Source organism: Alosa pseudoharengus, unplaced genomic scaffold (assembly GCF_046254945.1).
Source record: "Alosa pseudoharengus isolate Yale_2024_CS ecotype anadromous, Long Island Sound unplaced genomic scaffold, YU_APseudo_1.1 YU_APseudo_1.1_scf_2, whole genome shotgun sequence".
NCBI classification, from domain to species: domain Eukaryota; kingdom Metazoa; phylum Chordata; class Actinopteri; order Clupeiformes; family Clupeidae; genus Alosa; species Alosa pseudoharengus.
In genome coordinates, this window is record NW_027468663.1 from 26,121,486 (window position 1) to 26,145,234 (window position 23,749).

The following is a 23,749-nucleotide window of genomic DNA, read 5'->3' on the forward strand; positions in this document are numbered from 1 at the left end:
ACTATAGCTATATTAATTTGGGGACAATTGTCTATCTTTATTATAGTCAGCATGATTGATGAAAACGTGGCACAATAAAGATTGTATGTCCGTTTGCCTACAGTGTTGGTATGTAACTATGTTGGCCTGTCCCGTTACTATTGTAGACCTAGGCCTACTGCTGTGTGAAGTATAGGGGCCAGTCCACTGTAACACCTTGACAAAAAAAGCTTTTCTAGGCTCTAAGTCGAGCTGAATCATAGCCTACCAAATAAAACTGCCCATACGTTTGAACCGAATGTGCCTGGACTTTAATCAGCTTTATTTCCGTGTTTAATCGCGGAAAGTGCTTTGTTGCATATGACACATTTTCAGGTAACCGGAGCACATCTGAATTACTCCCCAAATAACCCCGAAGAGAAAGGCCGGGCGGCGCTATAGTACTGACGTCAGTAATTAGCCGTCTCTTTCCCGGCTTTGGACTTCTCTCCCCCTGTATCCCTCCCTGTGTAGTGAGCAGGGGGAGAGAGTCATAAAACAAGCCTGGAACAGCGACAGTGACAGCGTGCAGCTCCGGCGCCTGTGCGCTATCCTCCCTCTCACTCACCGCCAACATCCACACCAATGCACGCACTCACCCATCTCCCCGCGAGACCGCATCGCCACGCAGCGTTGTTTTCCAGGTTTCTTTTATAGCGGGTCTCGCGTCTCTTGTCTACTTTGATCCTGGACAAAGCCACAGATAATTCACCATCAAGCTTCTGCAACGAGTTTTAATTTTTCGAACCTGATCTGAATGACGGGCGGACGGTTTGACTTCGACGATGGCGGCACATATTGCGGTGGTTGGGAGGATGGAAAAGCCCACGGACACGGTATCTGCACGGGCCCCAAGGGCCAGGGCGAATACTCCGGGTCCTGGTCTAACGGCTTCGAGGTAGTTGGCGTGTACACCTGGCCAAGTGGAAATACGTATCAGGGCTACTGGGCGCAAGGGAAACGCCACGGGCTTGGCGTTGAGTCGAAAGGGAGGTGGCTCTATCGTGGAGAGTGGGCTCATGGATTTAAGGGGCGATACGGGGTCCGACAAAGCCTAAATACACCTGCTAGATATGAAGGCACATGGAGTAATGGTCTGCAGGATGGATATGGGGTTGAGACCTACGGTGATGGTGGTAAGTTGTTACTTCTCATGATCGATTATATAGAGTTGAAGCTTAAACCGTGTTTGTTCAAGTTTTATGAAACACAAACAATTCATGTCATTTTTAAAATAAAATGTAACATTGTTCACAAGTTAGATGGCCAGTCCCTTACATTTGTTAGTCTTACTAGGATTATTCCTTTAGGAGTTGCTGCTTCTTAAAAATAAACCTCAAATGCACAGCAAAAATCAGGCCAGTGCATTTTCTGTTCCTCTAAACAGTCAGAAAATGGATGTAGTAGATACATTATCAGTGCAAAACAGTCAGTGAATGGCTTTTACACTGAGCTGTATTGATAGGCTACATGGCCCGAGATTGGACTGGTCAGCACTGGGCTTCCATAGAGGTCATGGCTAATAATAGAAACATCTGCAACACTTCAAATCAAAGCCCTTTTTAACCAGCACCGACATGAAGAGCTGTATTGATCTCTTTCACTATGGAATTACTGGTTTGTGTGTGTGTGTGTGTGTGTGTGTGTGCGTGCATGCATGTGCGAGTAAGTGTATGTGTGTTAGAGTGTCTATTTGTACTACCCAGTCATGTTGTTAGAGTTTGCCTAAATGCATTTTTTATGTTAATCAATGCATTTTGTGTAACACTTCCACACTGAGTTGAGAGCAGGGAGTGGGACATGACATGGGACGTGAATGCTGAATGGGTTTATTCGGAGCCCCGGATAATATTTGGTTTCTGTTTCTAGCACACCTGTGTCAAGTCAGTTACTGGATTATGTCTATGAAAATATTGTAACTTGCCTGTCCAGATAAGACTATGGGCTTTAATTGTGTACAGAACTGAAAGCCATTCAAAGAAAATAAAAAGTCAAGCGAACAGATTTAACATGTTCAAAAGAAAGAATTTTATTTATTGCTGTCATGTCCTGTTCAAGCCAAACTTCCTTGGAATAATAACTGTAAAAAACAAAACGGTTTAGAGGGGTTACTGCCACAAACTTTACAATATCTTAGATGACTTCCATGTTTTAAAATAGCTGTGCCTCCTGGCCTGGCGCTGTCAGATTGGGCAGACAAGCTGGTGAGATATAGAGAGGAGAGCCGCACACCTCGTCACGCTGTCGTCATGACCAGGCTTGGGTTACACATGCGGCTATCATTGCCCCTACATAAAATAGGAGGGTGCAAGTGATAATAAAAAACACATAAATCTAAGATAAACGTGTCAGGTTATCAGAATTCACACACATACGGTTGCTATGTTTGTTTCCCAACAATCAGTATACGATTGTGTTAATTTGTTCTGATATACCCTACTAGTCTTATTCTGGCATGGAGATTCAACAAAATTGACATAAATGGAGTTAGTGGTCATGAGGGGAAAATAAACTCGGAAGAAAACGTGCAAGGGTAGTTCTCTTAAAGGTCCTAAATATATCTGTCATAAACAGAGTTGCTTACTCCATGGCTTTGAGCAGGTGCAGAGTTCTCCAAAGTAACCTGGAGATTGATTTTTGTTCACTAGTTGTACACCAATAGTTCACAACGTCTCATATTTCTTTTTAATTCCTCTGGCAGAACCTCAAGCCAACTGGCGGGACAGCTGGCTGCTAGAAACCCTATGTGTGTGACTGTTTCATAAATTAGACACATATCCACAGATCGTGCCAATTTCTCTCCATCTTTCTCTCACTTTCCTTCGCACCGTCCCCCTCTCTCTCACACTCTCATGCTCTCATAAGAGCATCAGTTCCTGCAAAGATGTGGCACAGGCACACGGTAATGGACACTGATATATTGACACAGATGGAGAAAGGACAGGCAGAAGAGTAGAAAGATAACGGGAGAGAGATCTGATCATTCTGTCTATCACTCCCGATTGTCCATGTGGCCATTTAATGATCTGTTTTTCCTGCCAACACTAGTGGGAAGTAACATAAAGATTGAAAACACATCTTGGGTGTTAGGGTCAGTGGCAGAATTTGGATATAGCCAATGGTCTGAAAGAGACACAAATAGAAAAGATGAGCTCTATTATTTAGTGGAGCAGATCCAGTGAATCAAGCGTAAGCAGTGTATTGACGTGCATTAATGGCCTGCTATGATATTCTCCTTAAACATTTCAACAATTACCATTCCCCAGAGGGGCAGTGTTAAAGAGTGGAAGGTATAAATAGACATCCCATGTGATTTCCTCTCTGACAGAAAACAAAGCAGTCATTCAGCCATACAAAGTTTATTGGATTGTCAGCATTCACGTTATAATTTGATGAATTTGAAAGAGTTTAAATCCATTTATCCTAAGCTATGAAAGCTTAAGAATACTGTGCTGCCTTATTCAAACTGAATACTATGTCGCCTGACTTTGTTTGTGTATCCACTTATATAGACCATCATTTCTTACAGAACCATACACTTTTGGTTAGTGTGTATGTCAGGTTACTTGACTTGATTTTTCCTTGCAGCCAGAGTTATGAACGATATGAAGAGGGAAAAATGGAAATAGCTCTTGTTTTGAGATCTCATTTTATAGGGTCCACTGAGAACTGAAGAATGACATTCAGCCTCATGAATTCAAGTGACCCTCTCAATAGCCAAATTGACCACAACTATTTACAATGAACAGGGATGCCATGACCCTATAGGCAAGGCCTCAGTAAATGACCCTAGACAGGGCCTCTGTAACCTCTCCCTAACGGCTGTGTTTTATGATCACGGCAGGGACGTTCCAGGGCCAGTGGATGGGCGGCATGCGTCATGGCTACGGCGTGCGGCAGAGCGTGCCTTACGGCATGGCCACGGTGATCCGCTCGCCGCTGCGGACATCCCTGGCCTCGCTGCGCAGCGAACAGAGCAACGGCTCGGTGCTCCACGAGCAGCTCTCCGACAGCCCGGCGGGGACGCGCGGCGGCTTCGTCCTCAACTTCCACAGCGACAGCGAGCTGGGCGGCTCGGGCAAGAAGAAGGGCCTGTTCCGGCGCGGCTCGCTCTTCGGCAGCCTGCGGCAGCTGCGCAAGTCCGACTCGCGCTCGTCCATCTCCAGCAAGCGCAGCTCGGCGCGCAGCGACGCCACCATGAGCCGCATCAGCTCCAGCGACGCCAACTCCACCATCAGCTTCGGCGAAGGCGACGTAGCCGACGACTACCTGCCGTCCGAGGACCACGTTGACGCCACCACCACCGAGGCCTACATGGGCGAGTGGAAGAGCGACAAGCGCAACGGCTTCGGCGTCAGCGAGCGCTCCAACGGCATGAAGTATGAGGGCGAGTGGACGAACAACAAGCGCCATGGCTACGGGTGCACGATATTCCCCGACGGCACCAAGGAGGAAGGGAAGTACAAAAATAACGTTCTGGTGCGGGGCATCAAGAAGCAGCTCATTCCACTCAAGAACACCAAGACGAGGCAGAAGGTCGACCGCGCCGTGGAGGGAGCCATCCGGGCAGCTGCCATCGCCAGGACTAAAGTGGAAATAGCCACTTCAAGGTAAAATTAGCTCACACACACACACACACACACACACACACACACACACACACACACAAACACACACACACACACACATACACAAATACACACACACACAGCCATGTGAACAAAAATCCACAATACCAAAGCAGTACCAAAGCACACATATCTCAGACTCTGCACAGAATTATAATCTAAATCCTCCATCCTGTAGATCTCACGCCTGCCAGCCCTACCCGTCCTCCACCAAAATGAGAGCGCGCTGTGTACTTTAAACTGTGGGGCGTTATAGCTTTTTGGGGGTCGGGTGTCCCATGGTGGAGGACTACGACTGGGGCAGCGATATGATCCCTAAAAATGAGCCCATAGATTGCCTTAATTATCATGAGTGCAGCCCTGCTGAGTTCAGCATGAAGGAGTGTGGCCCTGGAAGCTGTCCTGTCTTGTCATGCAAGCAGAGGATATAGCCAGACAGCCAGGCAATAACCTTACACAGGGCTGAGCCATATGGCTCATATGGAAGAAGTTCAACATGCTGAGGAGAATGGCAATATACAGTGTGATAGAATATGGTATAATAATAAAGAACAACTATAATGTGTAAGTATCAGCATTTTTTTACCAAAAAAGCAGACACAGCATGCTGCCCAAAATAGTTGTTCAAGATAAAAGCAAATCGCACACACAGCATAGCTATCAAAAACTACTAAACTAAGTTTGGCTGTACAGAGCATGAAACACAATTCTGGATAAAGAACAACACCATTTGTTCAGGCAAAGACAACTGTAGGCCTAAACACCATATATCATAAAGCAGTGAGGGGTGAAAGCAAGTTGAATCAGTTTAGCTCACCACTACTCAAGTAACAACCGGCTACTATGCAAGATTAGTACTGCTCCAGCTAAATGAATTGCTTGTTTGGCAGTTTGCTAACATTTACTGATAATCAAACAATCCCAGAAAGGGCTTTAGCCATGGACAATTCTCATATATTACACTCTCCTCACAATTGAAGAATTTGATAGGATGGTACTATGATGCATCTGACAGTCAAACTCACATTTTCTATTCACTAACTACAACTGAAGATGTGGTGAAGTGTTGACTGAAGCTGAGGACAACACACGCTTGGTTAAAGAATACAGCCCCATTCCCCTAATTTCCTACGCTCCGGGTGGTTCCAGAGGATTGTGTATGTGTTTGTGTGTGTGGGAGAGAGAGAGGGAGCTGTAGCATTCTTCCTTGTTAAAATGTGGTCAGTTTTAAATGCACACAGATGATAGCCTGCATAGCACAATATTACACATACCATACATATTCTGAATATGGTAAGTGTTGTATAAAATAGCATTGAATATATTGATATTTCTGATATACGGGCCAGTGCTAATGTTACGTAGCAGCAAGGCGGAGTAGCTGAAGTGCATGGGGGTTGTCGCATGGCCGCCGGCCATTCTCTAATGCTGATCAGCTGATCGATACTGATCCAGAAGAGTGCATAGGGCAGGGGTCAGACTTTGGTAGGATGGGGACCTGAGAGAGAGGGGACCATGTGTTAAATGATAGATAGTGCGGTTTGTGGTGCGGTCAGCTGTTTGACCCTTTATGGACGTCTTGTCTCCTCCAGAAAGTGATAGGGTGAGGGTGAGTGGGTGCAATCAGCAGGGGAACTGAACATCTCTGTGTTCATCTGGGAACATCTCGCTGATAGAGAGGTTATGTAACTACACATTGGCTAGTTGATGCACGTGTTCTTTTTATTTATGCCTATTTATTTAATATATTAATGCTGTTTATTCAGTGCCAAAGCTTTTTGCGTTGTAATTATTGCACTGCACTGTGCATAGTTGTGAAATAAATTTAGAATATTGGGTTATTATGGATAATGCCTGTGAGCACTGAAAGTATAGTTTAAAAAAAAAATACAAGCAGGTCACAGATCTTCTACACTACAACTGCTATGCTGTACTTCAGTCATTGATTGTTGAAATCCCAGTTGATTGCCTGTTTATTTCCTTAATTTCAATTGCTTTAATGCATTAATGACTAAAACATTCATGCAACCCAATGTAGTCACATGACCCGAGATTCTAGCTCAAGTTCATGTTAGGACATGTGGGGAGGCTAACTGACCCTAGCACCTTGCAGGTCTGGGATGGCTGAGCCACGTCTCAGTGAAACATTATGAAAGATGAGTCTTCTCATGACACACTTCCACACCTCAAGAAAAAACATACTCAGCTGCATGAGTAATGATTGAGACATGTATTTGTCCAGTGAACGCTTTGCTGTTGACTATCTACTATCCCTATCAGACATGTTTTTTAAAAGGCATGGCTAGGTAACAAGAAAAGCCTCCCTTGGCTTTGTTTATTGTACCATGCTCTCTGACGCATTCAGAATTAGCTTCATGTTCAGACGTGATCAGACATTAGGCCTCCTCATGTTTTTTTAGGATCGGTGTAATTAAACATGTAGTCATGACACGTCACATTAGACATGCCTTTGACCTGTTTAAGAGCTTTCAGGCATTCCTCTTGATTTGTCCCACTAACCCTTTCTTATCTCTGAGGCTGTCTTCTCTCCTGAATCTGGCCACTCTTGCCTGTTGGTTACATTGTGGGATCTGTAAAAGAAACACCTGATTAACATGTGCTTCGCACACAGTCGATCGCCAAGCCTATGAATTTTAATGCAAGCTCTAATAATGAGGCCTTACGCAACCCGTGTAGTTAATGAAATAGTAATGTGTCCCAGAGCAGCATAATGAATGAAATGTCTGGCCGTGCCTTTGAAGATTGTTATGGAGAGGAGTGATAAGCGCGGCCGAGATGCTGGAGAATGTGCAGAGAGTTGGAGAGGGGCTTTGGCTTGCGTCAGTACTTCTGTCGCTTGACTGGAGGCCTGGGAGAGAGAGAGAGAGAGAGAGAGGGATAGAGACAGAGAGAGAGAGGGAGGGAGGGAGGGAGAGGGGGAGAGAGAGGGAGAGACCGAGGTGAGAGGGGAAGAGGGCAGTTCCTGGTACTGGCGGCGGTGTTCTCACACGTGGGTTCTGTCTCCAGTGTGTCAGCACCAGGGCCTGACTAAATAAGGCAAGACAGGAGTACAGCTCTGTAGTGGCGGCTCCATCTGTGCCACTGCTATCATCTGCTTGAGTACTCAGAGAAAGAGAGGGAGAGAGACACAGACAGATAGAGAGAGAGAGAGAGAGAGAGATTGTGTCTATTTGACCTGCAACTGAGATGACTCAGAACTTCATCGTTAATTTACTGGTGCAGTATGGTTTCACAATACATATTTGTAGTTTATGTCTGCAAAACAGTCATTCTTGTTCAGTCATCAGTGTCTAGGCTGTCTCACGTCACAGTTAAGAACAGATGTGTAGGCCTGAGAAAGGGAACTGAACAAGCCATGACTGGCACTGAATGTCAAAGAAGGGCAACAAGAGAGCTGATTATCAAAAGGAACCCTAAGCAATGGAATGTCCAGTAATAAAATTAAACATTCCATTTCATGGAGTAGATGAAGCTTGGTTCATGAAGTGAGAAAAGTGATATAACCATCTGGTTATATCACTTTTGGAACAACATTCTCAAATGGCCTCTTTATACTTGAAAAAGCCCCAGTGGAGGTTTTAAACATCCTGTATGTTGAATATCTCACCATGGCCCCTGCTTAATGACTTCAATACTGTAAACTAATGCCCTTCTCTATATTTGGTGTGTTTAAGGGGCAAATGGAATATGATGACTGTTGACTAATGCATTATATCGGGATGGAGATCCTAAGGAATCTTTTCCCCTCTAAGGAGTTATTATCACCTGGTAAAATATTTGCAACATGCTCCACACATCGCCCTGAGTGCGAATGAGTCATAATGATTGAATTAATTACAACAGAATAATTTCACAAACCCTTGTACTCCACCACTTACCTTTAGGGATGAACCGTAGCACGGATAACATAAAGGGACTGTGTGTGTGTGTGTGTGTATGTGTGTGTGTGTGTGTGTGTGTGTGTGTGTGTGTGTGTGTGTGTGTGCTCCTCTGTGGAAGGCAGGATGTCCTGGTCTTGACATCTTTATCGGAGCTCTTGTGTGAGATAGTTGGAACGAGTGGGTGGAGGTGGAGGTGGAGGTGGGAGAGATGACGGCTGCCAAATGAAAACCTCAGAATATCTGCAAGTGCTCCTTCTGTCACCAAGGAGATGGTCCCTGGCTCAGTGTACTTCATACCACATCCACTACCGGGCTTTTATAGAGCACAAGCAATGCTTTAAAACGGACGCTTGAGATGACTTGTCAGTCCAAATGCATACTAAGTGCCATAGCACTGAATGGAAATAGATTGAGTATTGAGTAAGGGAGCTGTTACGCTGCACAGCTTATCAAGCTATCACCCAAGATAGACTGGAATTCTTCATTTGTGTGGGCAAGAGATTCTTATGTAATGAGGACGGGCAAGAAACAGATCTGATGCTGGTTAGGTAATAATGAATGACGGTGGTGGTGGTGATCAAATGAGTAATGTCACTGACACGATCTCTTTGGGAAATCCTCTGGAGTCCAGAGAGATGGATGCATCCATCTATGCGGGTGTATCAAGCACAGCAGAGAAAATATACTTGAGCTGTTCTGTAATAATTACAGTGATCAAGATAACTGGTAATTAGCACAACAGTGCCATGCTTCATATAGCCTTGTTAATGAGCCCAGGGTGGTCTGACATATAGTTCATAGGTTCATAATCCATAACTAATGTATGCAAAAACACACTAGTAATAGAATTACGTTGTGTAAAGAAATATGTTTATGGATAGAATATATGATATTGTTCATAGGAAAGAATCTATATGTTCTTCCAAAACAAAACGGATCTCTGGTGATCTCTGAATTTAGACATTCAATTCACTTTAATGTCTAAGGACAGTTTGTCTTGTGTCTTACAAAGCTTATCACAAGGGGAAAGGCCTGTAATCTTTTAAAAGCAAGCTTAGTGCTCCCGAGGAAAGTGAAATGATTGATACACACTCTATCTTGGATGTTTCTTTTAGCCTTGATGGTCTGTATGAGACAGACTATATAAAGCTTCATTGAATTGGAAGAGTTTTTCCAATATAGATAAGGCAGTGTCAGGGAACCAGCATACTCCCAAGTGGATTCAAAGGCATTAGACTTTCTGGAGTAGTCCACAAGGTGATTGGGCACAGATGGGCATGAATAACCAGACAACAGATCATTCTGAAGGGATGAAATGTTAGAAAGGGCTAAAATTAGAGTGACATGTACAAGCTATGCCCCGCTCCTCTTTGGCAGTCTTTTATGCTTGCTTTTTTAAAGAAAAAAAGAGTAAGTCACTTGAGGATAATACCATCTGTTAAAGAAGGACTTTATTATTTCTGCAGGACATGCCACCCCAAACCTCTGGGTGTCAAGCTATTGTTTTTGAGCCCGCAGAGGGGATCTGCAGAGCAGCTTATCTCATGTTCAAGCTCCTCTCCTCGCTCAGTATCTGGCAGTGCCATCCCCTTGTCTTACCCCAACCCCACCCCCCTCCATTCACTCACTCTCTCTCTCCCTCCATCCCTCTGTCCCTCTCTCTCTGTCTGTCTCTCTTTCTCTCTCCTCCTTTCAGGACGGCACATGCCAGGGCCAAGGCTGAGGCTGCTGACCAGGCTGCACTGCTGGCCAACCAGGACTCAGACATTGCCCGGGCAGTGGCTCGCGAGCTGTCCCCCAACTTCCATCAACCAGGTACATACCTCAACTCCCTACAGTACACACACACACACACAGATACATATACACACACACACACACACACATACAGATGCACACACACACACACATACATACAAACATACACACACACACACACACACACACACACACACACACACACACACACACACACCTGCACACACACACACACACACACACACACACACACACACACACACACACACACACACTCTGGCCCTGTATGTACCACTGATACGTGCCCCCTCCCTCTGAATAACCCGCCCTTTGTGTCCCTCTCTTTGTGTCTGGCTTGAATGTCTCCCTTTTTCATGTATTTTTTCCACCCAAAGAAAGTAGAGCAGCTGTGCATGCAAATGAGCTTTGAATAGGATGAATATGATTATCATAACTTATCCCATGATCCTGTCAAACATTTCAAGGTTTCGTGTTTCCATACGGATACCATAGAACAGAGAGTTTAGGGCCCAGAATGTTTTTGTGTTCTTAAGTTCACTTTGTATTTTTTAGATTTGTTTTCTCCTACAAACGAGAGCTACAGATCAAAGGAAATGAAGTAAATTTACAAGTTTATGCCTTGAACAAAATGTTCTAATTACTAGCGAGCTACATTTGCAATTCTCCTCTTTAACATGCCTCTCTATACACTACCTTACACAACCTTACACAATGAGCTTGCATGCATATTTACTCGCAGATACACACACACTCACACACACACACACACACACACACACACACAGATAGACAGACGATCCAAGTTGATATCATGAACTCTATTTTCTGAATTAGCCCAAGTGGCTCTGCGTAGATACCTAGATATAGGGCCTAAAGCTATGCTAACCCGTTGGTGCTTGACCTAACAACAGTGCTGTTGTCTAGATAACAGCCCCAGGCAGTGAACTCTAGAACCTGTTCTGTTCCTGGCCTCCCTACTCCACGTACCGGCATCTCCTAACGATATGTCTGACTAACAAGAATAGAGAGTTAACTCTTATTGAATCTATTTATCTTTATCTTTATTTATTCAGCAGCTTGTAGCAGAGAACCCAAGGGGCTAAAATCATCTCATAGTTTGATTATGAGATGTGTCTTTTACAGTTCAAACCAGGACATGACTTTGAGCTGTAAACCACTCCAACCCTGATAGAATTATGCCATCTAGAATGAATCTAAGCAGCTGTCCTTTACCTCTGAGTCTATGGTATCTTTCAAGTCCCAGATTAGCTGACCAGTTCTCCATGACCGTTAACAGTTTACTGAGAATACCTTGACATGCATCACAGAAGGATTCATCCATTTTTAATAAATTAACTCAGTGGCTTTGTCTACACTTTTGATTGCATCACCTGCTGATGAAGGCAAGTTTTGGTTAGAGAAACATTCACACATTTCAGTAGTGTTCTAGAAGCTCAATATTCTGATGAGCTCACATACTACTGGACTGGAAATGTGTTGTGCTCATTGTCATTATGGATTCTTCAGGTCTCTTGTTTAAGGGAAGACGGTCTTGCAAGATTAGCGCTAACGGCTTCCAGTATCAGTCTGAAATCCCATGGCCATGTGAAATGAGTTTGTTTTGATGGGAGGAGGTGATATTAAACTGCTCCTGGACACAGCACGTTGCACTGCAGAAGCGATAGCCCGGGATCGTCGCTCCACAGGCAGATTTACAGAGTTGGCGATGGCTAAGGGCCCAACTGGCTCATTGGAGCGTCGTCTCAGGGTTCTGGAGAGTGTGTGGGTGTCAGCTGGGGGAGCACTTTGCATTAGTGGTGGTCAGGAGAATGCAGGGAATGCCTGGAACCTCACACGGCAGTCGTAAACCAGCTGATGGACATTTTTAGAGCCCGCTCATCCACCACTGGTGGGATAAATAGTGCAAAATCCTGTGTTCTGCCAACATTTTATTTTTTTGTCAGCGGGTAAAATAAATGTGCAATAAATGTGCAATACTATTTGTCTTGTCCAGATTTTCCTTGTTTTTTAATGGAGAACTGATAAAACACCATATCATGTGAATGAAAACCAAGACCAACCACTGTGTATTAACCACAGTGTGTGGTGGTTGGTCTTATTTAATTGATATGTTCCTGCTACCAACCAGCAACTGCATATTGGCTGTGCATGGGGATTTCTTTTTAGCCTAGCATACATCATATATAAGTGTTGTTGTCTGTGTGTCTCTGTTCTTGTCAAGGCCCCGACTACATCAAACAGAGGTTTAATGAGCCAGTGGAGATTAAGGAGGTCCCAGAGGAGAAGAAGGAGAAGTCCCCGTCGGGAAGCCCTCACTTCTACCGCAAAGGGACAACCCCCACCCACACCCCAATTCACAGCCCGGGACCCACACCTCCCCCCTCCCCGCCTCCCCCCACCAAAAAGAAGTCCTTTTTCAGTCGAAAACAAGACAATAAGACGCCCACTACGGAGACCGCAGTCACGGGCATCACGAAGGCCGCCTCCAAGATATCAGTAAAGCAGGAAACAGCTCTGGAGGTTGCTCCACCACCCAAGCCTGCCAAGTTAGTGGCGCCGGTCGCCAATGCCCACAGCAGCCCCGGAAACGGCGAGCTGCACTCGGAGTACCACGGCTACAAGGTCAAGGCCGAAGTGATGATCCCACCGGACCCACCAGAGGAGGAGATGGAGATGCAGGTGGAGGAGCCCCCAACACCACCCCCCATGAGGCAATACAGAGCACCCACCCCCAAACCCATGGCGCTCAGAGAAAGCAAACCTGAGCCGAAACTCAAGAAGCAGGAGTCGTTGAAGCCAAAGAGCCTATCCGAAACCAAGAAAGCCAGCCTGGAGATTACCACCGACAGTGTCGAACAAGAATCGGTAAGTGTAGGCTATGGGTGCCCTCCAAATACTTGGTTGTCTTCCTACTACACTTTCTCTGATATCTCTCACATGCTGGAGCACCCATGTGTCTCCTGTGAGAGGGGATGAGGATGAGTTAACTGATCTTTTTTCTTCTTTTTTACAGGGCCCTAATTCAGTTCTGGTTATCCTTGTGATGCTTATAAATGTTGGTTTAGCTATTATTTTCGTCCATTTCCTAACCTGACAGAAGATCAAACAGGTAAGACACTGAGCATGGGAGCTTTGTGCAATGTATATAATCACAACAATTACGGCAATACTCTTTAATAAGCAATGCCTGTGATTCAACTCAATGACTATAACCCCTCTAACTGTTTTGACTCCCTTAGTGACCTCATGAAAACTAGTGGCATAGGCCCCTAATTCTCTGCAGTTACGTCGACGGCCTTAAAAACAAAATGGCGGCAGGCAGACTCAGACTCAGGCAAAGGACTGGACGACTGGACTTAGAGCGAAACAGAAAGAAGGAAAAGAGAGTGTGTGAGAAAGAGAGAGAGAGAGAAGACACCTGGAGCTGTTGGGCCAGAGATTTTCTCAACAATCTCTCTGGTTATGATTCGTGTCTCTCTTGGTGCCCACTAGAGCCGAAGGAAGCAGATGTTGGGGAGAGCCAAAAATGAAAAATAATGATTAAAAAAAGAAAAAGAAAAAGAAAAAAAAAAGAATCATAAGTAAATAAAAGAGAGAAAAAAAGAGAATTCTGCTGATCCAAGCCAGTACCCCGTCAAGTGCATGGCCCCTCCAGTGGCGCTTTGAGAAGGGGGTGGGGGCGAGATAGGGGAAAGGGCTTAACTGGGTATGTTCGGAGATGCACTTTTAGATGACAGAAGCTAACAGCTGCCTTACTATTTTGCCATCTGACGTTTGCGGAGGGAGATGTGCGGCGCTTGAGCTGCCAGAGTGTGTATGTGTGTGCACACGTGTATCTGTGTGTGTGTGTATATGTGTGTGTGTACTGTATGTGTATGTATGTGTGTGACTGTGTGAGTGTGTGTGAACAGAGCTAACTGCCATTTCTCTGGCAGAATGTGTAAGTGTGTGTGTGTAGGAATGTGTGTGTGAGTTTGTGTGTCTGTCTATGTGTGTCTCTGTCTGTGTGAGTTTGTGTTTGTGTGTCTGTCTATGTGTCTCTCTCTCTCTGTGTGTATGTATTTGTGTGCGTGTGTGTTTGTGTGTGTATGTATTTGTGTGCGTGTGTGTTTGTGTGTGTATGTATTTGTGTGCATGTGTGTGTGTGTGTGTGTGTGTGTGTGTGTGTGTGTGTGTAGTGTATGTGTGTGTGTGTGTGTGTTTGTGTGTGTGTGTGTGCTCGTGTCCTTCTCGTCCCAGAGTTGAAGAGGCTGGGCATATTTATAAGGATAAGGGTCACTCAGTCTTATTCCATTACCTGCAAATGGACAGCCCTGTCCTACATCTCTCTCCGCTGACACTTGGGGAGGGTCACTTATGATATGGCCACGCGTAGGACTGGAGTTATGACGGTGTCTGAATTGTGTCCGTTTCTTAAATTTTTTTGTTTTAATGTTATTTTTACTACTGTTCATATTCTGTTGTGAGCAACAACTTTACAATCATGCTGTTTTTGTTTTGTTTTATTTGGTTTCATTTTTTAAAAATCCTAACTCTAAATATGATATGAATATAATCTTCACAAATATAACACTAGCCAATAGACAGGACATTGTTTACCGAACAAAGATATTATGTTTCCAAGTACATTTAGTGTTGTAGAAATGACTCCTTTGAATTATTTTTGTTGATGTTATGAATTGGTGAATAATTAATTTGTACCAGTATCTGAAATAATAGTGTGGTTTGGTTTTAAAGCATTTTGACATGGGTGTAAGAGGTGATAAAACATCATGTCTCAGAAAACAAATACTTGATCTTGTTTGTTCTTGTAATATAACAGTAGGGTGTATTGCATGGATTTTTTTCTTTAGTGTATTTACTTCTTTTTGGTTTGGGGAATGACCTGTTGCATTTGAATTTGCACCTTTAATTCTTTAATCGCTGAAAGTTACCCCCTCACCTTTTATGCCCCTAGAGTTGTGGGGTTGTGTATGGCCATCATTCAGAATGCTTGAAAGTATTGTTTTGAGAATATTCAGGTAGAGCTCCTGATTCTGAGAGACTAGAATATGCAGAGACAGATGCCTTAAAAAATCATGAACCACTGTCAGTGTTTACCTCAGAAAAATTACAGAAGTCATTTCATTTTTGTTTTTGTCTTACCAGACAATTTCAACATCATTAGAAGGATTTATTTATTTGTATTTATATCTGCCATCACTATTTAATGTGTCATTGATCTTTTTGTTAGGTAGAGCACAAGGGATTTGGATTTTATTTAATTTCAATTTAAAAGAGAAAACTTGTTATTTTTGCACCAGGGACAGAATAATATACATATATATTTTATATATTTTACAGAGTTCTATTTAGCTCAGTGCTAGACATTAAAAAGGTATTAATCGTGCTAACACCTCTGAAGCTACTTGATTTGAGACATTTGTTTGCATATAAACTTGTTTTGACACTGATAGACTGGAGGAAGTGTTGTGTTTGAGATAATGGCTGTAGATGAAGAATTAAGGGGCAGTAACGGCAAGGTGGCATATTTTACAGAGGGTTGTACTGACTGCCGCGGTATGTGGAAAATGATGGGGATCACCCGAGGAGTTTCCCAGAGGGAGAAATGGCAACAAGAATGTTTTTTTTTTTGTTCTTTTTTCTTTTTCAAATGAACTCTTTTTCAAGGTGAAGGCTTTTATTTTTAATGTGGGAATTTTGTGGGTGCAAGACCCATTTGTGGCTATGTACATGGCTATTTTTTTAAGCGTACCCCACTGGCCTTCTCCAAAGAAATATTATTATTGAAAGGTAAAACCCCCTTTTTGGTAATGTTTATGTGCCAATAAACAAACATATGTCATGTTTCTAGTAATTTTTACACACAATAAATGAACTTGTTTGGGTATTTTTCTAAAAAGAAGCAACACTGATTGTATGCCATAACGAAGTTGTTAGAAAATGTAACGCATATTATACTTTTTACAGTCAAATTAATTTGTGCTGATGCAGTCAAAACTTTGAACTGTTGATGTGATTGTACTATTTCAATAATTGACAAAACAATGAGAATGTGTTGATAAAATTTTTGATACACACTACCCCTCAAGCCTTGATTAATGAACTCTTGTGTCTGTATTTTTTTGAATATTGCTTCTGTTAAATTAGGATTAAAAATGTGATTTTATGACATTAAGATATTTTTAATTAATGTGTGTGTATAATATGTCACTTGGCAAATGCTCATCATCTGTATTAATTCTGCTATTCCAAAAGCATTTAACAACACCGGGACCAAAACCTAGGTTCAGATTTGGAAGGGAAGTCCCCTTGCTATAGCCTACACCCCAGCCATGGCAGCAGGTATGTGATGCTTTATTTAAGAGCAGTTCACCCTACCACACACACTTGGGTGTCAAAACTGCCCCCTTGTCTGGAGGATTGCTGTGGTGATCCTGTGACCAAAATAGTGAACAACAGCTGCAGCAGGGAGTGTCATATTTGAGAGCAGAGAGTGTAGCTCCCCCTGTCCCCAACACACTTTACCCCTCCCCAACCCAACCCCACCCCACCCCACCCTCCCATGAGCACAGGGCTGCCATAGCTTAATCCCATACAGCAAAAGAACATACTGCAAAAAACTGGTTATTGCATGACTAACACATGTCTGTTCTCTATACAGATTCTATGAATTGTGTTGAAAATATGTTTTTCAGTTCATAAGGTGTTCATAACATGTATATAACAAAAAATAAAACTCATTAATCAATCAAAGGGACATGCCAAGATTAAGTGGAGCCGTTGTTTAAGCAACAAATTAATCAAGGCTTTTCAAACAGTTGCTATTTAAGTAAACTCAACCTTTGGTGTGATGTAAATGGATATGCACGTGTAAAAGGTACAAATGAAGCTCATGGGACATGAGCCAACTGTATAGGGCTGATGTAACTGCACCACAAAGGGACAGAAAGGTGAGGACCCAAACAGAAAGTGTCATTGTAGTTTTGCTGTCCAACTGTTTTCCATGACAGTGAGCCATCATCTTTAAATATAGAGGCAGCTGGAGATCTACAGTGCCATTACAGAATCACACAGAGCTGGTTGTATTTCCCTTGATAACTGCTCTCCCCTTACTGCTCTCCTCACATTAGTTACTCCCCTTCCCTCTTAAAATGTGCCGCCAGTCACTTCAAATACCAAGCTATCTGATTTCTCTCAAATCTCACAATAAACATGGCATTCATTTTTAAAGGTTCTTTTGAACCAACAGAGAGGAAGGGGTGTAAACTTAGAGGCTGAACAGTTTCAGAAACATTTCTGGGGGAATGGCCAAGGTCAGACAACACTGGTGACCAGACCATGTGAGGCATGCGAATGCGAGACAGCGACAAACCTCAAACATCTCCGACTACATACACAATCTCATGTTTCACAGGTCATAGCTTCTTTCATATAAAAGGCCCCTCACAAGAAGAGGGAAGGAATCTAACATTGGGGAAGATACCATCCACGTTTACTGCTCCCCCATGCATGGCAACTGGACACCTTCCTGCAGACCAAAGAACGGACACACTCCCTTTATAGAAACTGTTATATCCATTTTCCAATGTTAATATGTGTGGCACATGCATGCATGGTCTCTTTTATTTTTAATCAATGTTAAAGCCACCACATGACTCTTTGAACGGAGGTAAACAATCATAAATATTCAGGCTAGGACACTCCCATTAACAAACTCAAAGGCATCTCATGTCTGTCCAAACTCAGGGACTCATATTGGCAGAACCAGACCACAGAAAACATGTTGAAGTCCATTACAAACTGTAATTGAACAGGGTTATCATATGCGCGCTGCACCTATGCCTCCACATTCACCTTTGGCGTATGTTAGAAGCACGCACAGACACACACACACACATATAGACACACACATATACAGACACACACACATATCCTCCCACCCTGCACCTACGCCTCCCCATTCACCTTTGGAACATGCTATAGTGGCTCCTTGATTAACCCCTCGAAACCCCCCCCCCCCCCCCTTTGCCATTAGAGCTAGATTGATAGGCCCCCAGGGTCAGAGCTCAGAGGTGGGCTTGTCCGTGGGCACCTGTTGCCTCTCGTCAGGGAACCCAGCAACACTGTGCCCACTGGCGGATGCCACTCCGGCCCCCAGGGTCTTTCCGCTCCGCGCTCCACCCATGCCCATGGTGTATATATAGCAAGCATGACACTATGGCAAAGGGCTGCCGTTACACTGCCCCAGGCCGGCGGGTCCACCTGCCATGGCTGAGGCCTCTGGTGATTTAAAGAGCAGTTTAAAAACTCCTCAGAGCAGAGGAAGACCTGCTTCCTGGGATTGACGGCTTAGAGCTCAGGACACAACAACAAGAGACATCTTTATTTTATTTTTATATTTTTAATGAGGGTGATTTACATTGCTGAATGGAGCTAAGTGTACCAAGTATACTAAGGCCGTAATCTCCCCCAAATACCCTTATCCTCACCGTTGTCCCAAATGACCTGCCGAGGTACAGTCAGCGAATTTATGCAATTTCAAGCGCATACAATTTTTTGTCACATTCAGCAATCATCTACCCACGACCGCTAGCTGTCCATTCCGTGAGCACACTGGAAAAAAGAACCTGGTCTCTGTAGGCAGCCCAGGCTCCAAAAACTGGAAACAAACAAAGTGGGGGCAGACTGTCTCCATAACAAAAACAAAACCCTACGTGGAATTTCTATGGGAATACTGAAGGTTGGGGTGAACTTCCTCTCTGGCGTGTTTTGTTTGGTCCTTGGTTCAAATACAATGTAGGCCTACATTGTTTTGGATAAAAGTGTCTGCATAAACATAAACACAAACAAATGTGACTTCCTGCACAATCACTGACTGCACCTTTAACAACTGTTAACTAGAATAAATTCTATAGGCCTAAGTAACTAGCTAACAGCGCATCACTTAAATTTAGGATTCGTTAATGTTCCCAATTCCATCAATTGTTGATGGGACATTTATTGTTCTAACACCATACCATACCAATACTACTTAATTTATACAGTCTACGCAACTGTACAAAATGAACGGATTTCGTTGTCAGTTAAACTCGTATTTAAAGGTTCTCTAAGCATGGTTGGGTAATGCCACTTCTGTTGACATTTCAAATAAAACAGAGAGCTTGCTCACCCCTCCCTCCCATGCATTTGAAACTGACATGAACACGCATGTCGTCGGTGATGAGCTGGAACAGTTTGTTATGTTTCATTCTAGGCATAATCATAATTGCATATGGCTTGCCATATCTTATGATGTTTAGCCATTAAATGTTCAAATGGCTTGCCATTGATGCACACACTGCCAAACTTCGTAATATAGCACCCCAAAATAATGAATTTCCTCTCCATATCAAAGAATAAAAAATGAGTCATGCACAACTCTCAACTTGGCATTTGGATACACGACATCTGCACAGCACAGCTTAACCGAGCCTACTTCAGGTTACAAATGTAGTTTGCAGTTTGCATATCAGTAGGCTAGTCTTGTAGTTTCACAGTTGTGTTTTGCACATTTTGTCAGCAGGTGGTGTTAACTTGGTGGACACTTATTTAAGTGACAATACGTGACAAAATCTAATGCTAAGTGGCTCATTAAAAAGCAAGCACCTTCAACCCCCATGCTGTGCATGCCTCCCTTTTCTATTGCGTGAAAAAATTAGTTGATAGTCTACTATGTCGCTCATAAAGCAACTGTGTTTGACAGTGGGCCTGAAATCAATAATTCATGTCATGTCATCAAGCTATTCATTTACAAATAAAATAACAACAGCAAAGACACTTACCACTACTGCCTGACTACTGTGTTCTAGTTCATCATATGAAAATATTTTCTTTCCCTAACTTATTTGAACAGTAGTGGTTTGATAAAACCATTGGAGAAAAATGAGTGAATATGTGTCAACAAAACTCTCTCTTTCTCTCTCTCTCTCACACACACACACTCTCTCTCTCTCTCTCTCTCTCTCACACACACACACACACACACACACACACAGAATTCTAATACGGTACTCCCAGGTTGTGTCGGAGACAGTCCCTCAGAAAGCAGAGACCTTGGTTCCCATGGATGACATGGAGAGTTGGCTTATGGTTTCAAAGAGCAGCATCTTTCCCTGGCCTGTTTAAGCACAGAAATAAGATACGTTGCCAGTTCCTCAATGAATGACAATGCTCAGCAGCTGATGATGTGCTTGGCCGTGAGTCAGAGCCAAGATCCTAAATGCTACACTGGCCCAGAGGAGTAGAGGGCTGCTCCCTCCTATTGGGCTAATGCACTGGCCCCGAGGAGTAGAGGGCTGCTCCCTCCTATTGGGCTAATGCACTGGCCCAGAGGAGTAGAGGGCTGCTCCCTCCTATTGGGCTAATGCTTTCTATCTTCCCCACCACAGCTCACACTCCACCTGGTAAGGACATTCCCTTGAACACATTAGGATGGATGTTTACAGGCAATAATAAATTGTATACATGATTCTCATATTCGTCTTTCTGTAATCAATCACAGTGTTTCGAGCTAAACATATCTAAAGGGGCTACTGGTTAGCGCCTCGGACGTGTAACCAGGCGGTTGCCGGTTCGAACCCCGACCAGTAGGCATGGCTGAAGAGCCCTTGAGCAAGGCATCTAACCCCTCACTGCTCAACGAGCACCGCTGTTGTTGCAGGCAGCTCACTGTGCCGGGATTAGTGTGTGCTTCACCTCACTGTGTGTTCACTGTGTGCTGAGTGTGTTTCACTAATTCACGGATTGGGATAAATGCAGATACCAAATTTCCCTCACGGGATCAAAAGAGTATATATACTTACTTGTACTTATAAAGTTTTAAGATGACTGGGTATTAGTCAGATGGCAAAGGAATCACTACATTCTTAAGTAAGACAAGGCAAAAAGCCACATGGCTTGTTGGGATGTGGTAAGAAAGCTCAGTCTATATAGCTGTCTTTCTATAGCTTGCTGTAGAGCAGCCTCTGCTGGTGGAGCATCTAGTCCAGAAAACCTGACGCTTATCTGCATTGGCAGTTTTTCCACACATGCACACACACACACAGACACACTGGCAGTGCACACAGGTGCACAAATTTGTACACACACACACACACACACACATGTAAACACAAATAAACATAAGCTGACATGCATTGGGATGTCACCAACATATATTTTCTCTCCAGTTTGTATAGACACACAAAAGTGTACACGGTCACACAAACACACGCATGCACACACGCGCGCAAGCACGCACGCACGCACGCACGCACACGCACACACACACACACACACACACACACACACACACACACACATACACATAAACGCATGCACGCAGGCACGCACGCACACACACACACACTAGAAATGTTTGGATGGGTTATTATTTAATCCGCAACCGCATCAAAAAACTCATCATCCATCCGCACCAACGTTTTTTGACCAATTTTCAAAACCGCATCCGCCCTCCATCCACTGTTTTTTTTAAGGTCTATGGGCAATGCAAGGCGCTGCTGACACGAGGCTAAAGCTCTTGCTTGTTCTAGAAAGGAGACTGATCCAATGCAGCAAAGATATTTAAAGGCTAAAGTTCCTAGTATAGCCTTTTGGCTATGTTGTACCCCCAGAATATCAGCAGTGAACTCCGTCTCCGATCGGTACACAGGGACAGAAATAAATAAATAGACTACATAAAATGCACATCGGCAAACCTCACCTTACTTGACAATTTTTTATAATTGTAATAAAAAACGCAATTTGGCACATCATTTCAACATGCTGCTATACCTACTAATTAATGCCTACACTGTAAACCCGAATAAGTTCCCAGAACTCAAAAAAATTAAGGCAATCGATTGCCTTAATTGTTTTAAGTTGACTAACTTAAAAGTCCACATTTTCCAGAACTTAAAAGGTTGGATGAATTGCCACTTGTAGCTTTTGATAACAGTTAAATTAAAGTGCTCATTTAGCTCAACTCAAATATTTGCAGTTAATATGACTTACAATGTTCAGTTTAGGCAACTCAATTATTTCCAGTTAATATGACTTACAATGTTCAGTTTAGGCAACTCAATTATTTTCAGTTACAGTTTTTTTCAACTGCTTACACACTAAATCTTTGCTTGTCACACAATTTTCTAAACATGTCCTCCAAACATAATAACCCGACACCAAATCTGCAAAACCATACACTAATTCTCAGTGTTTGACTCAGTTTTCAATTGACTAAAACACATTTTGCAAAACACCACACACAATTTTCTACCTATACAAAAAATCTAACAGGAAGTAACTTGATTTCGTTCTTCAAACACAACCCATCAAAATGCCACACTAAATCACCAGTGCTTCACTCTTTCTCTTCACATGTGCAAACACTCTTTACTTTACTGAACACCATCCAATCATTGCCTTAGTATAGGTCTATGAATAGATATTATCTCTATATAGGTATAGACCCTTTCAATCTGCTCCTAGATTCAGATCTGCTCCTATTCAGAACCAATGCAGATACTTTGCAAATTACAGTAATCGCACTTTAGCTTACAGTAATGTTCTACAAAAAGTTGACTTTACTGTATGTAAAATTTGTCTTTTTACTCTATTTTTGTTTGTCCCCATGTTACAGTACCATTAGCTCAATACATTTTTCTGTGCCTCCAGAAATGCCTTAGGAACGCTTACTGTAGAATTGTTTGTTTCTGCAGTTGAAAGGGTCTATAGGCCTATGAATAGATACTGTACACGACCCCCCCCCCCCCCCACACCCACACACACACACACACACACACACACACACACACACACACACACTTGTCTTTAGAAAAAAACAAAATCAGTGTTTTCAAAACTCCATGTACATCTGGTGATCACTGTATTCTTCTTTGCTTTTTTTCTTGTTTGCTGTAAAATACTGTATTCACAACAGCAAATTATTTGGGAAAAATCACTATTTTGGGTTTCAATATTGCTTGCATTTTTACTGTGTATTGCACTTTATTTTTTTGCAAAAAGAAAGAAAACCTGAATAAAATAATAATATGTCATTCACATTATAGGTTAATTAACTCTATCCACTGTCATATCAGGTTGATGACTAGGACGAGCCTGTTCTGAAGACTCCCGTTAATTTTGACTGCATGGGAAAAGAGCGCGTCTTTTTCAGGCAGATAGTGCAATTAATTTTATACCAGCATAACAATCATACAAGAAACAAACTATGGAGCCTCGATATTAAAGAAACGCCGACTCGATTCATTCCGAAATTTGCTGGTATAGGTTACCATAGGCTACTTAATTTAAGGTTTTGTTACCTTTAGTGTGTGTGTGTGTGTGTGTGTGTGTGTGTGTGTGTGTGTAGATTTTTCATTT

The 23,749-nt window shown here is 43.1% G+C and overlaps 1 protein-coding gene across 2 annotated transcripts; it reads left to right on the plus strand.

Moving 5' to 3' along the window:
* Nucleotides 1-498: 498 nt before the first annotated feature.
* Nucleotides 499-16,484, plus strand: jph1b (junctophilin 1b). Of its 2 annotated transcripts, none has more exons than XM_076294319.1 (6): nt 499-1,154; nt 3,863-4,628; nt 10,245-10,363; nt 12,570-13,213; nt 13,362-13,457; nt 13,588-16,484. In XM_076294319.1, exons 1-5 carry the CDS (start codon nt 776-778, stop codon nt 13,440-13,442), a joined length of 1,989 nt encoding a protein of 662 aa, XP_076150434.1. In that variant the 5' UTR covers nt 499-775; the 3' UTR covers nt 13,443-13,457; nt 13,588-16,484. The 2 variants fall into 2 exon arrangements, with proteins under 2 accessions (XP_076150434.1, XP_076150435.1); XM_076294320.1 differs by having other exon boundaries at nt 15,887-16,484.
* Nucleotides 16,485-23,749: the final 7,265 nt, after the last annotated feature.

Bases quoted from the DNA above. Each gene is read 5' to 3' on its own strand.
- jph1b (XM_076294319.1), top strand. From the start codon at position 776: ATGACGGGCGGACGGTTTGACTTCGACGATGGCGGCACATATTGCGGT. The intron at 1,155-3,862 runs GTAAGTTGTTAC...TGATCACGGCAG, and splicing joins TGAGACCTACGGTGATGGTG to GGACGTTCCAGGGCCAGTGG. The intron at 10,364-12,569 runs GTACATACCTCA...GTTCTTGTCAAG, and splicing joins CCCCAACTTCCATCAACCAG to GCCCCGACTACATCAAACAG.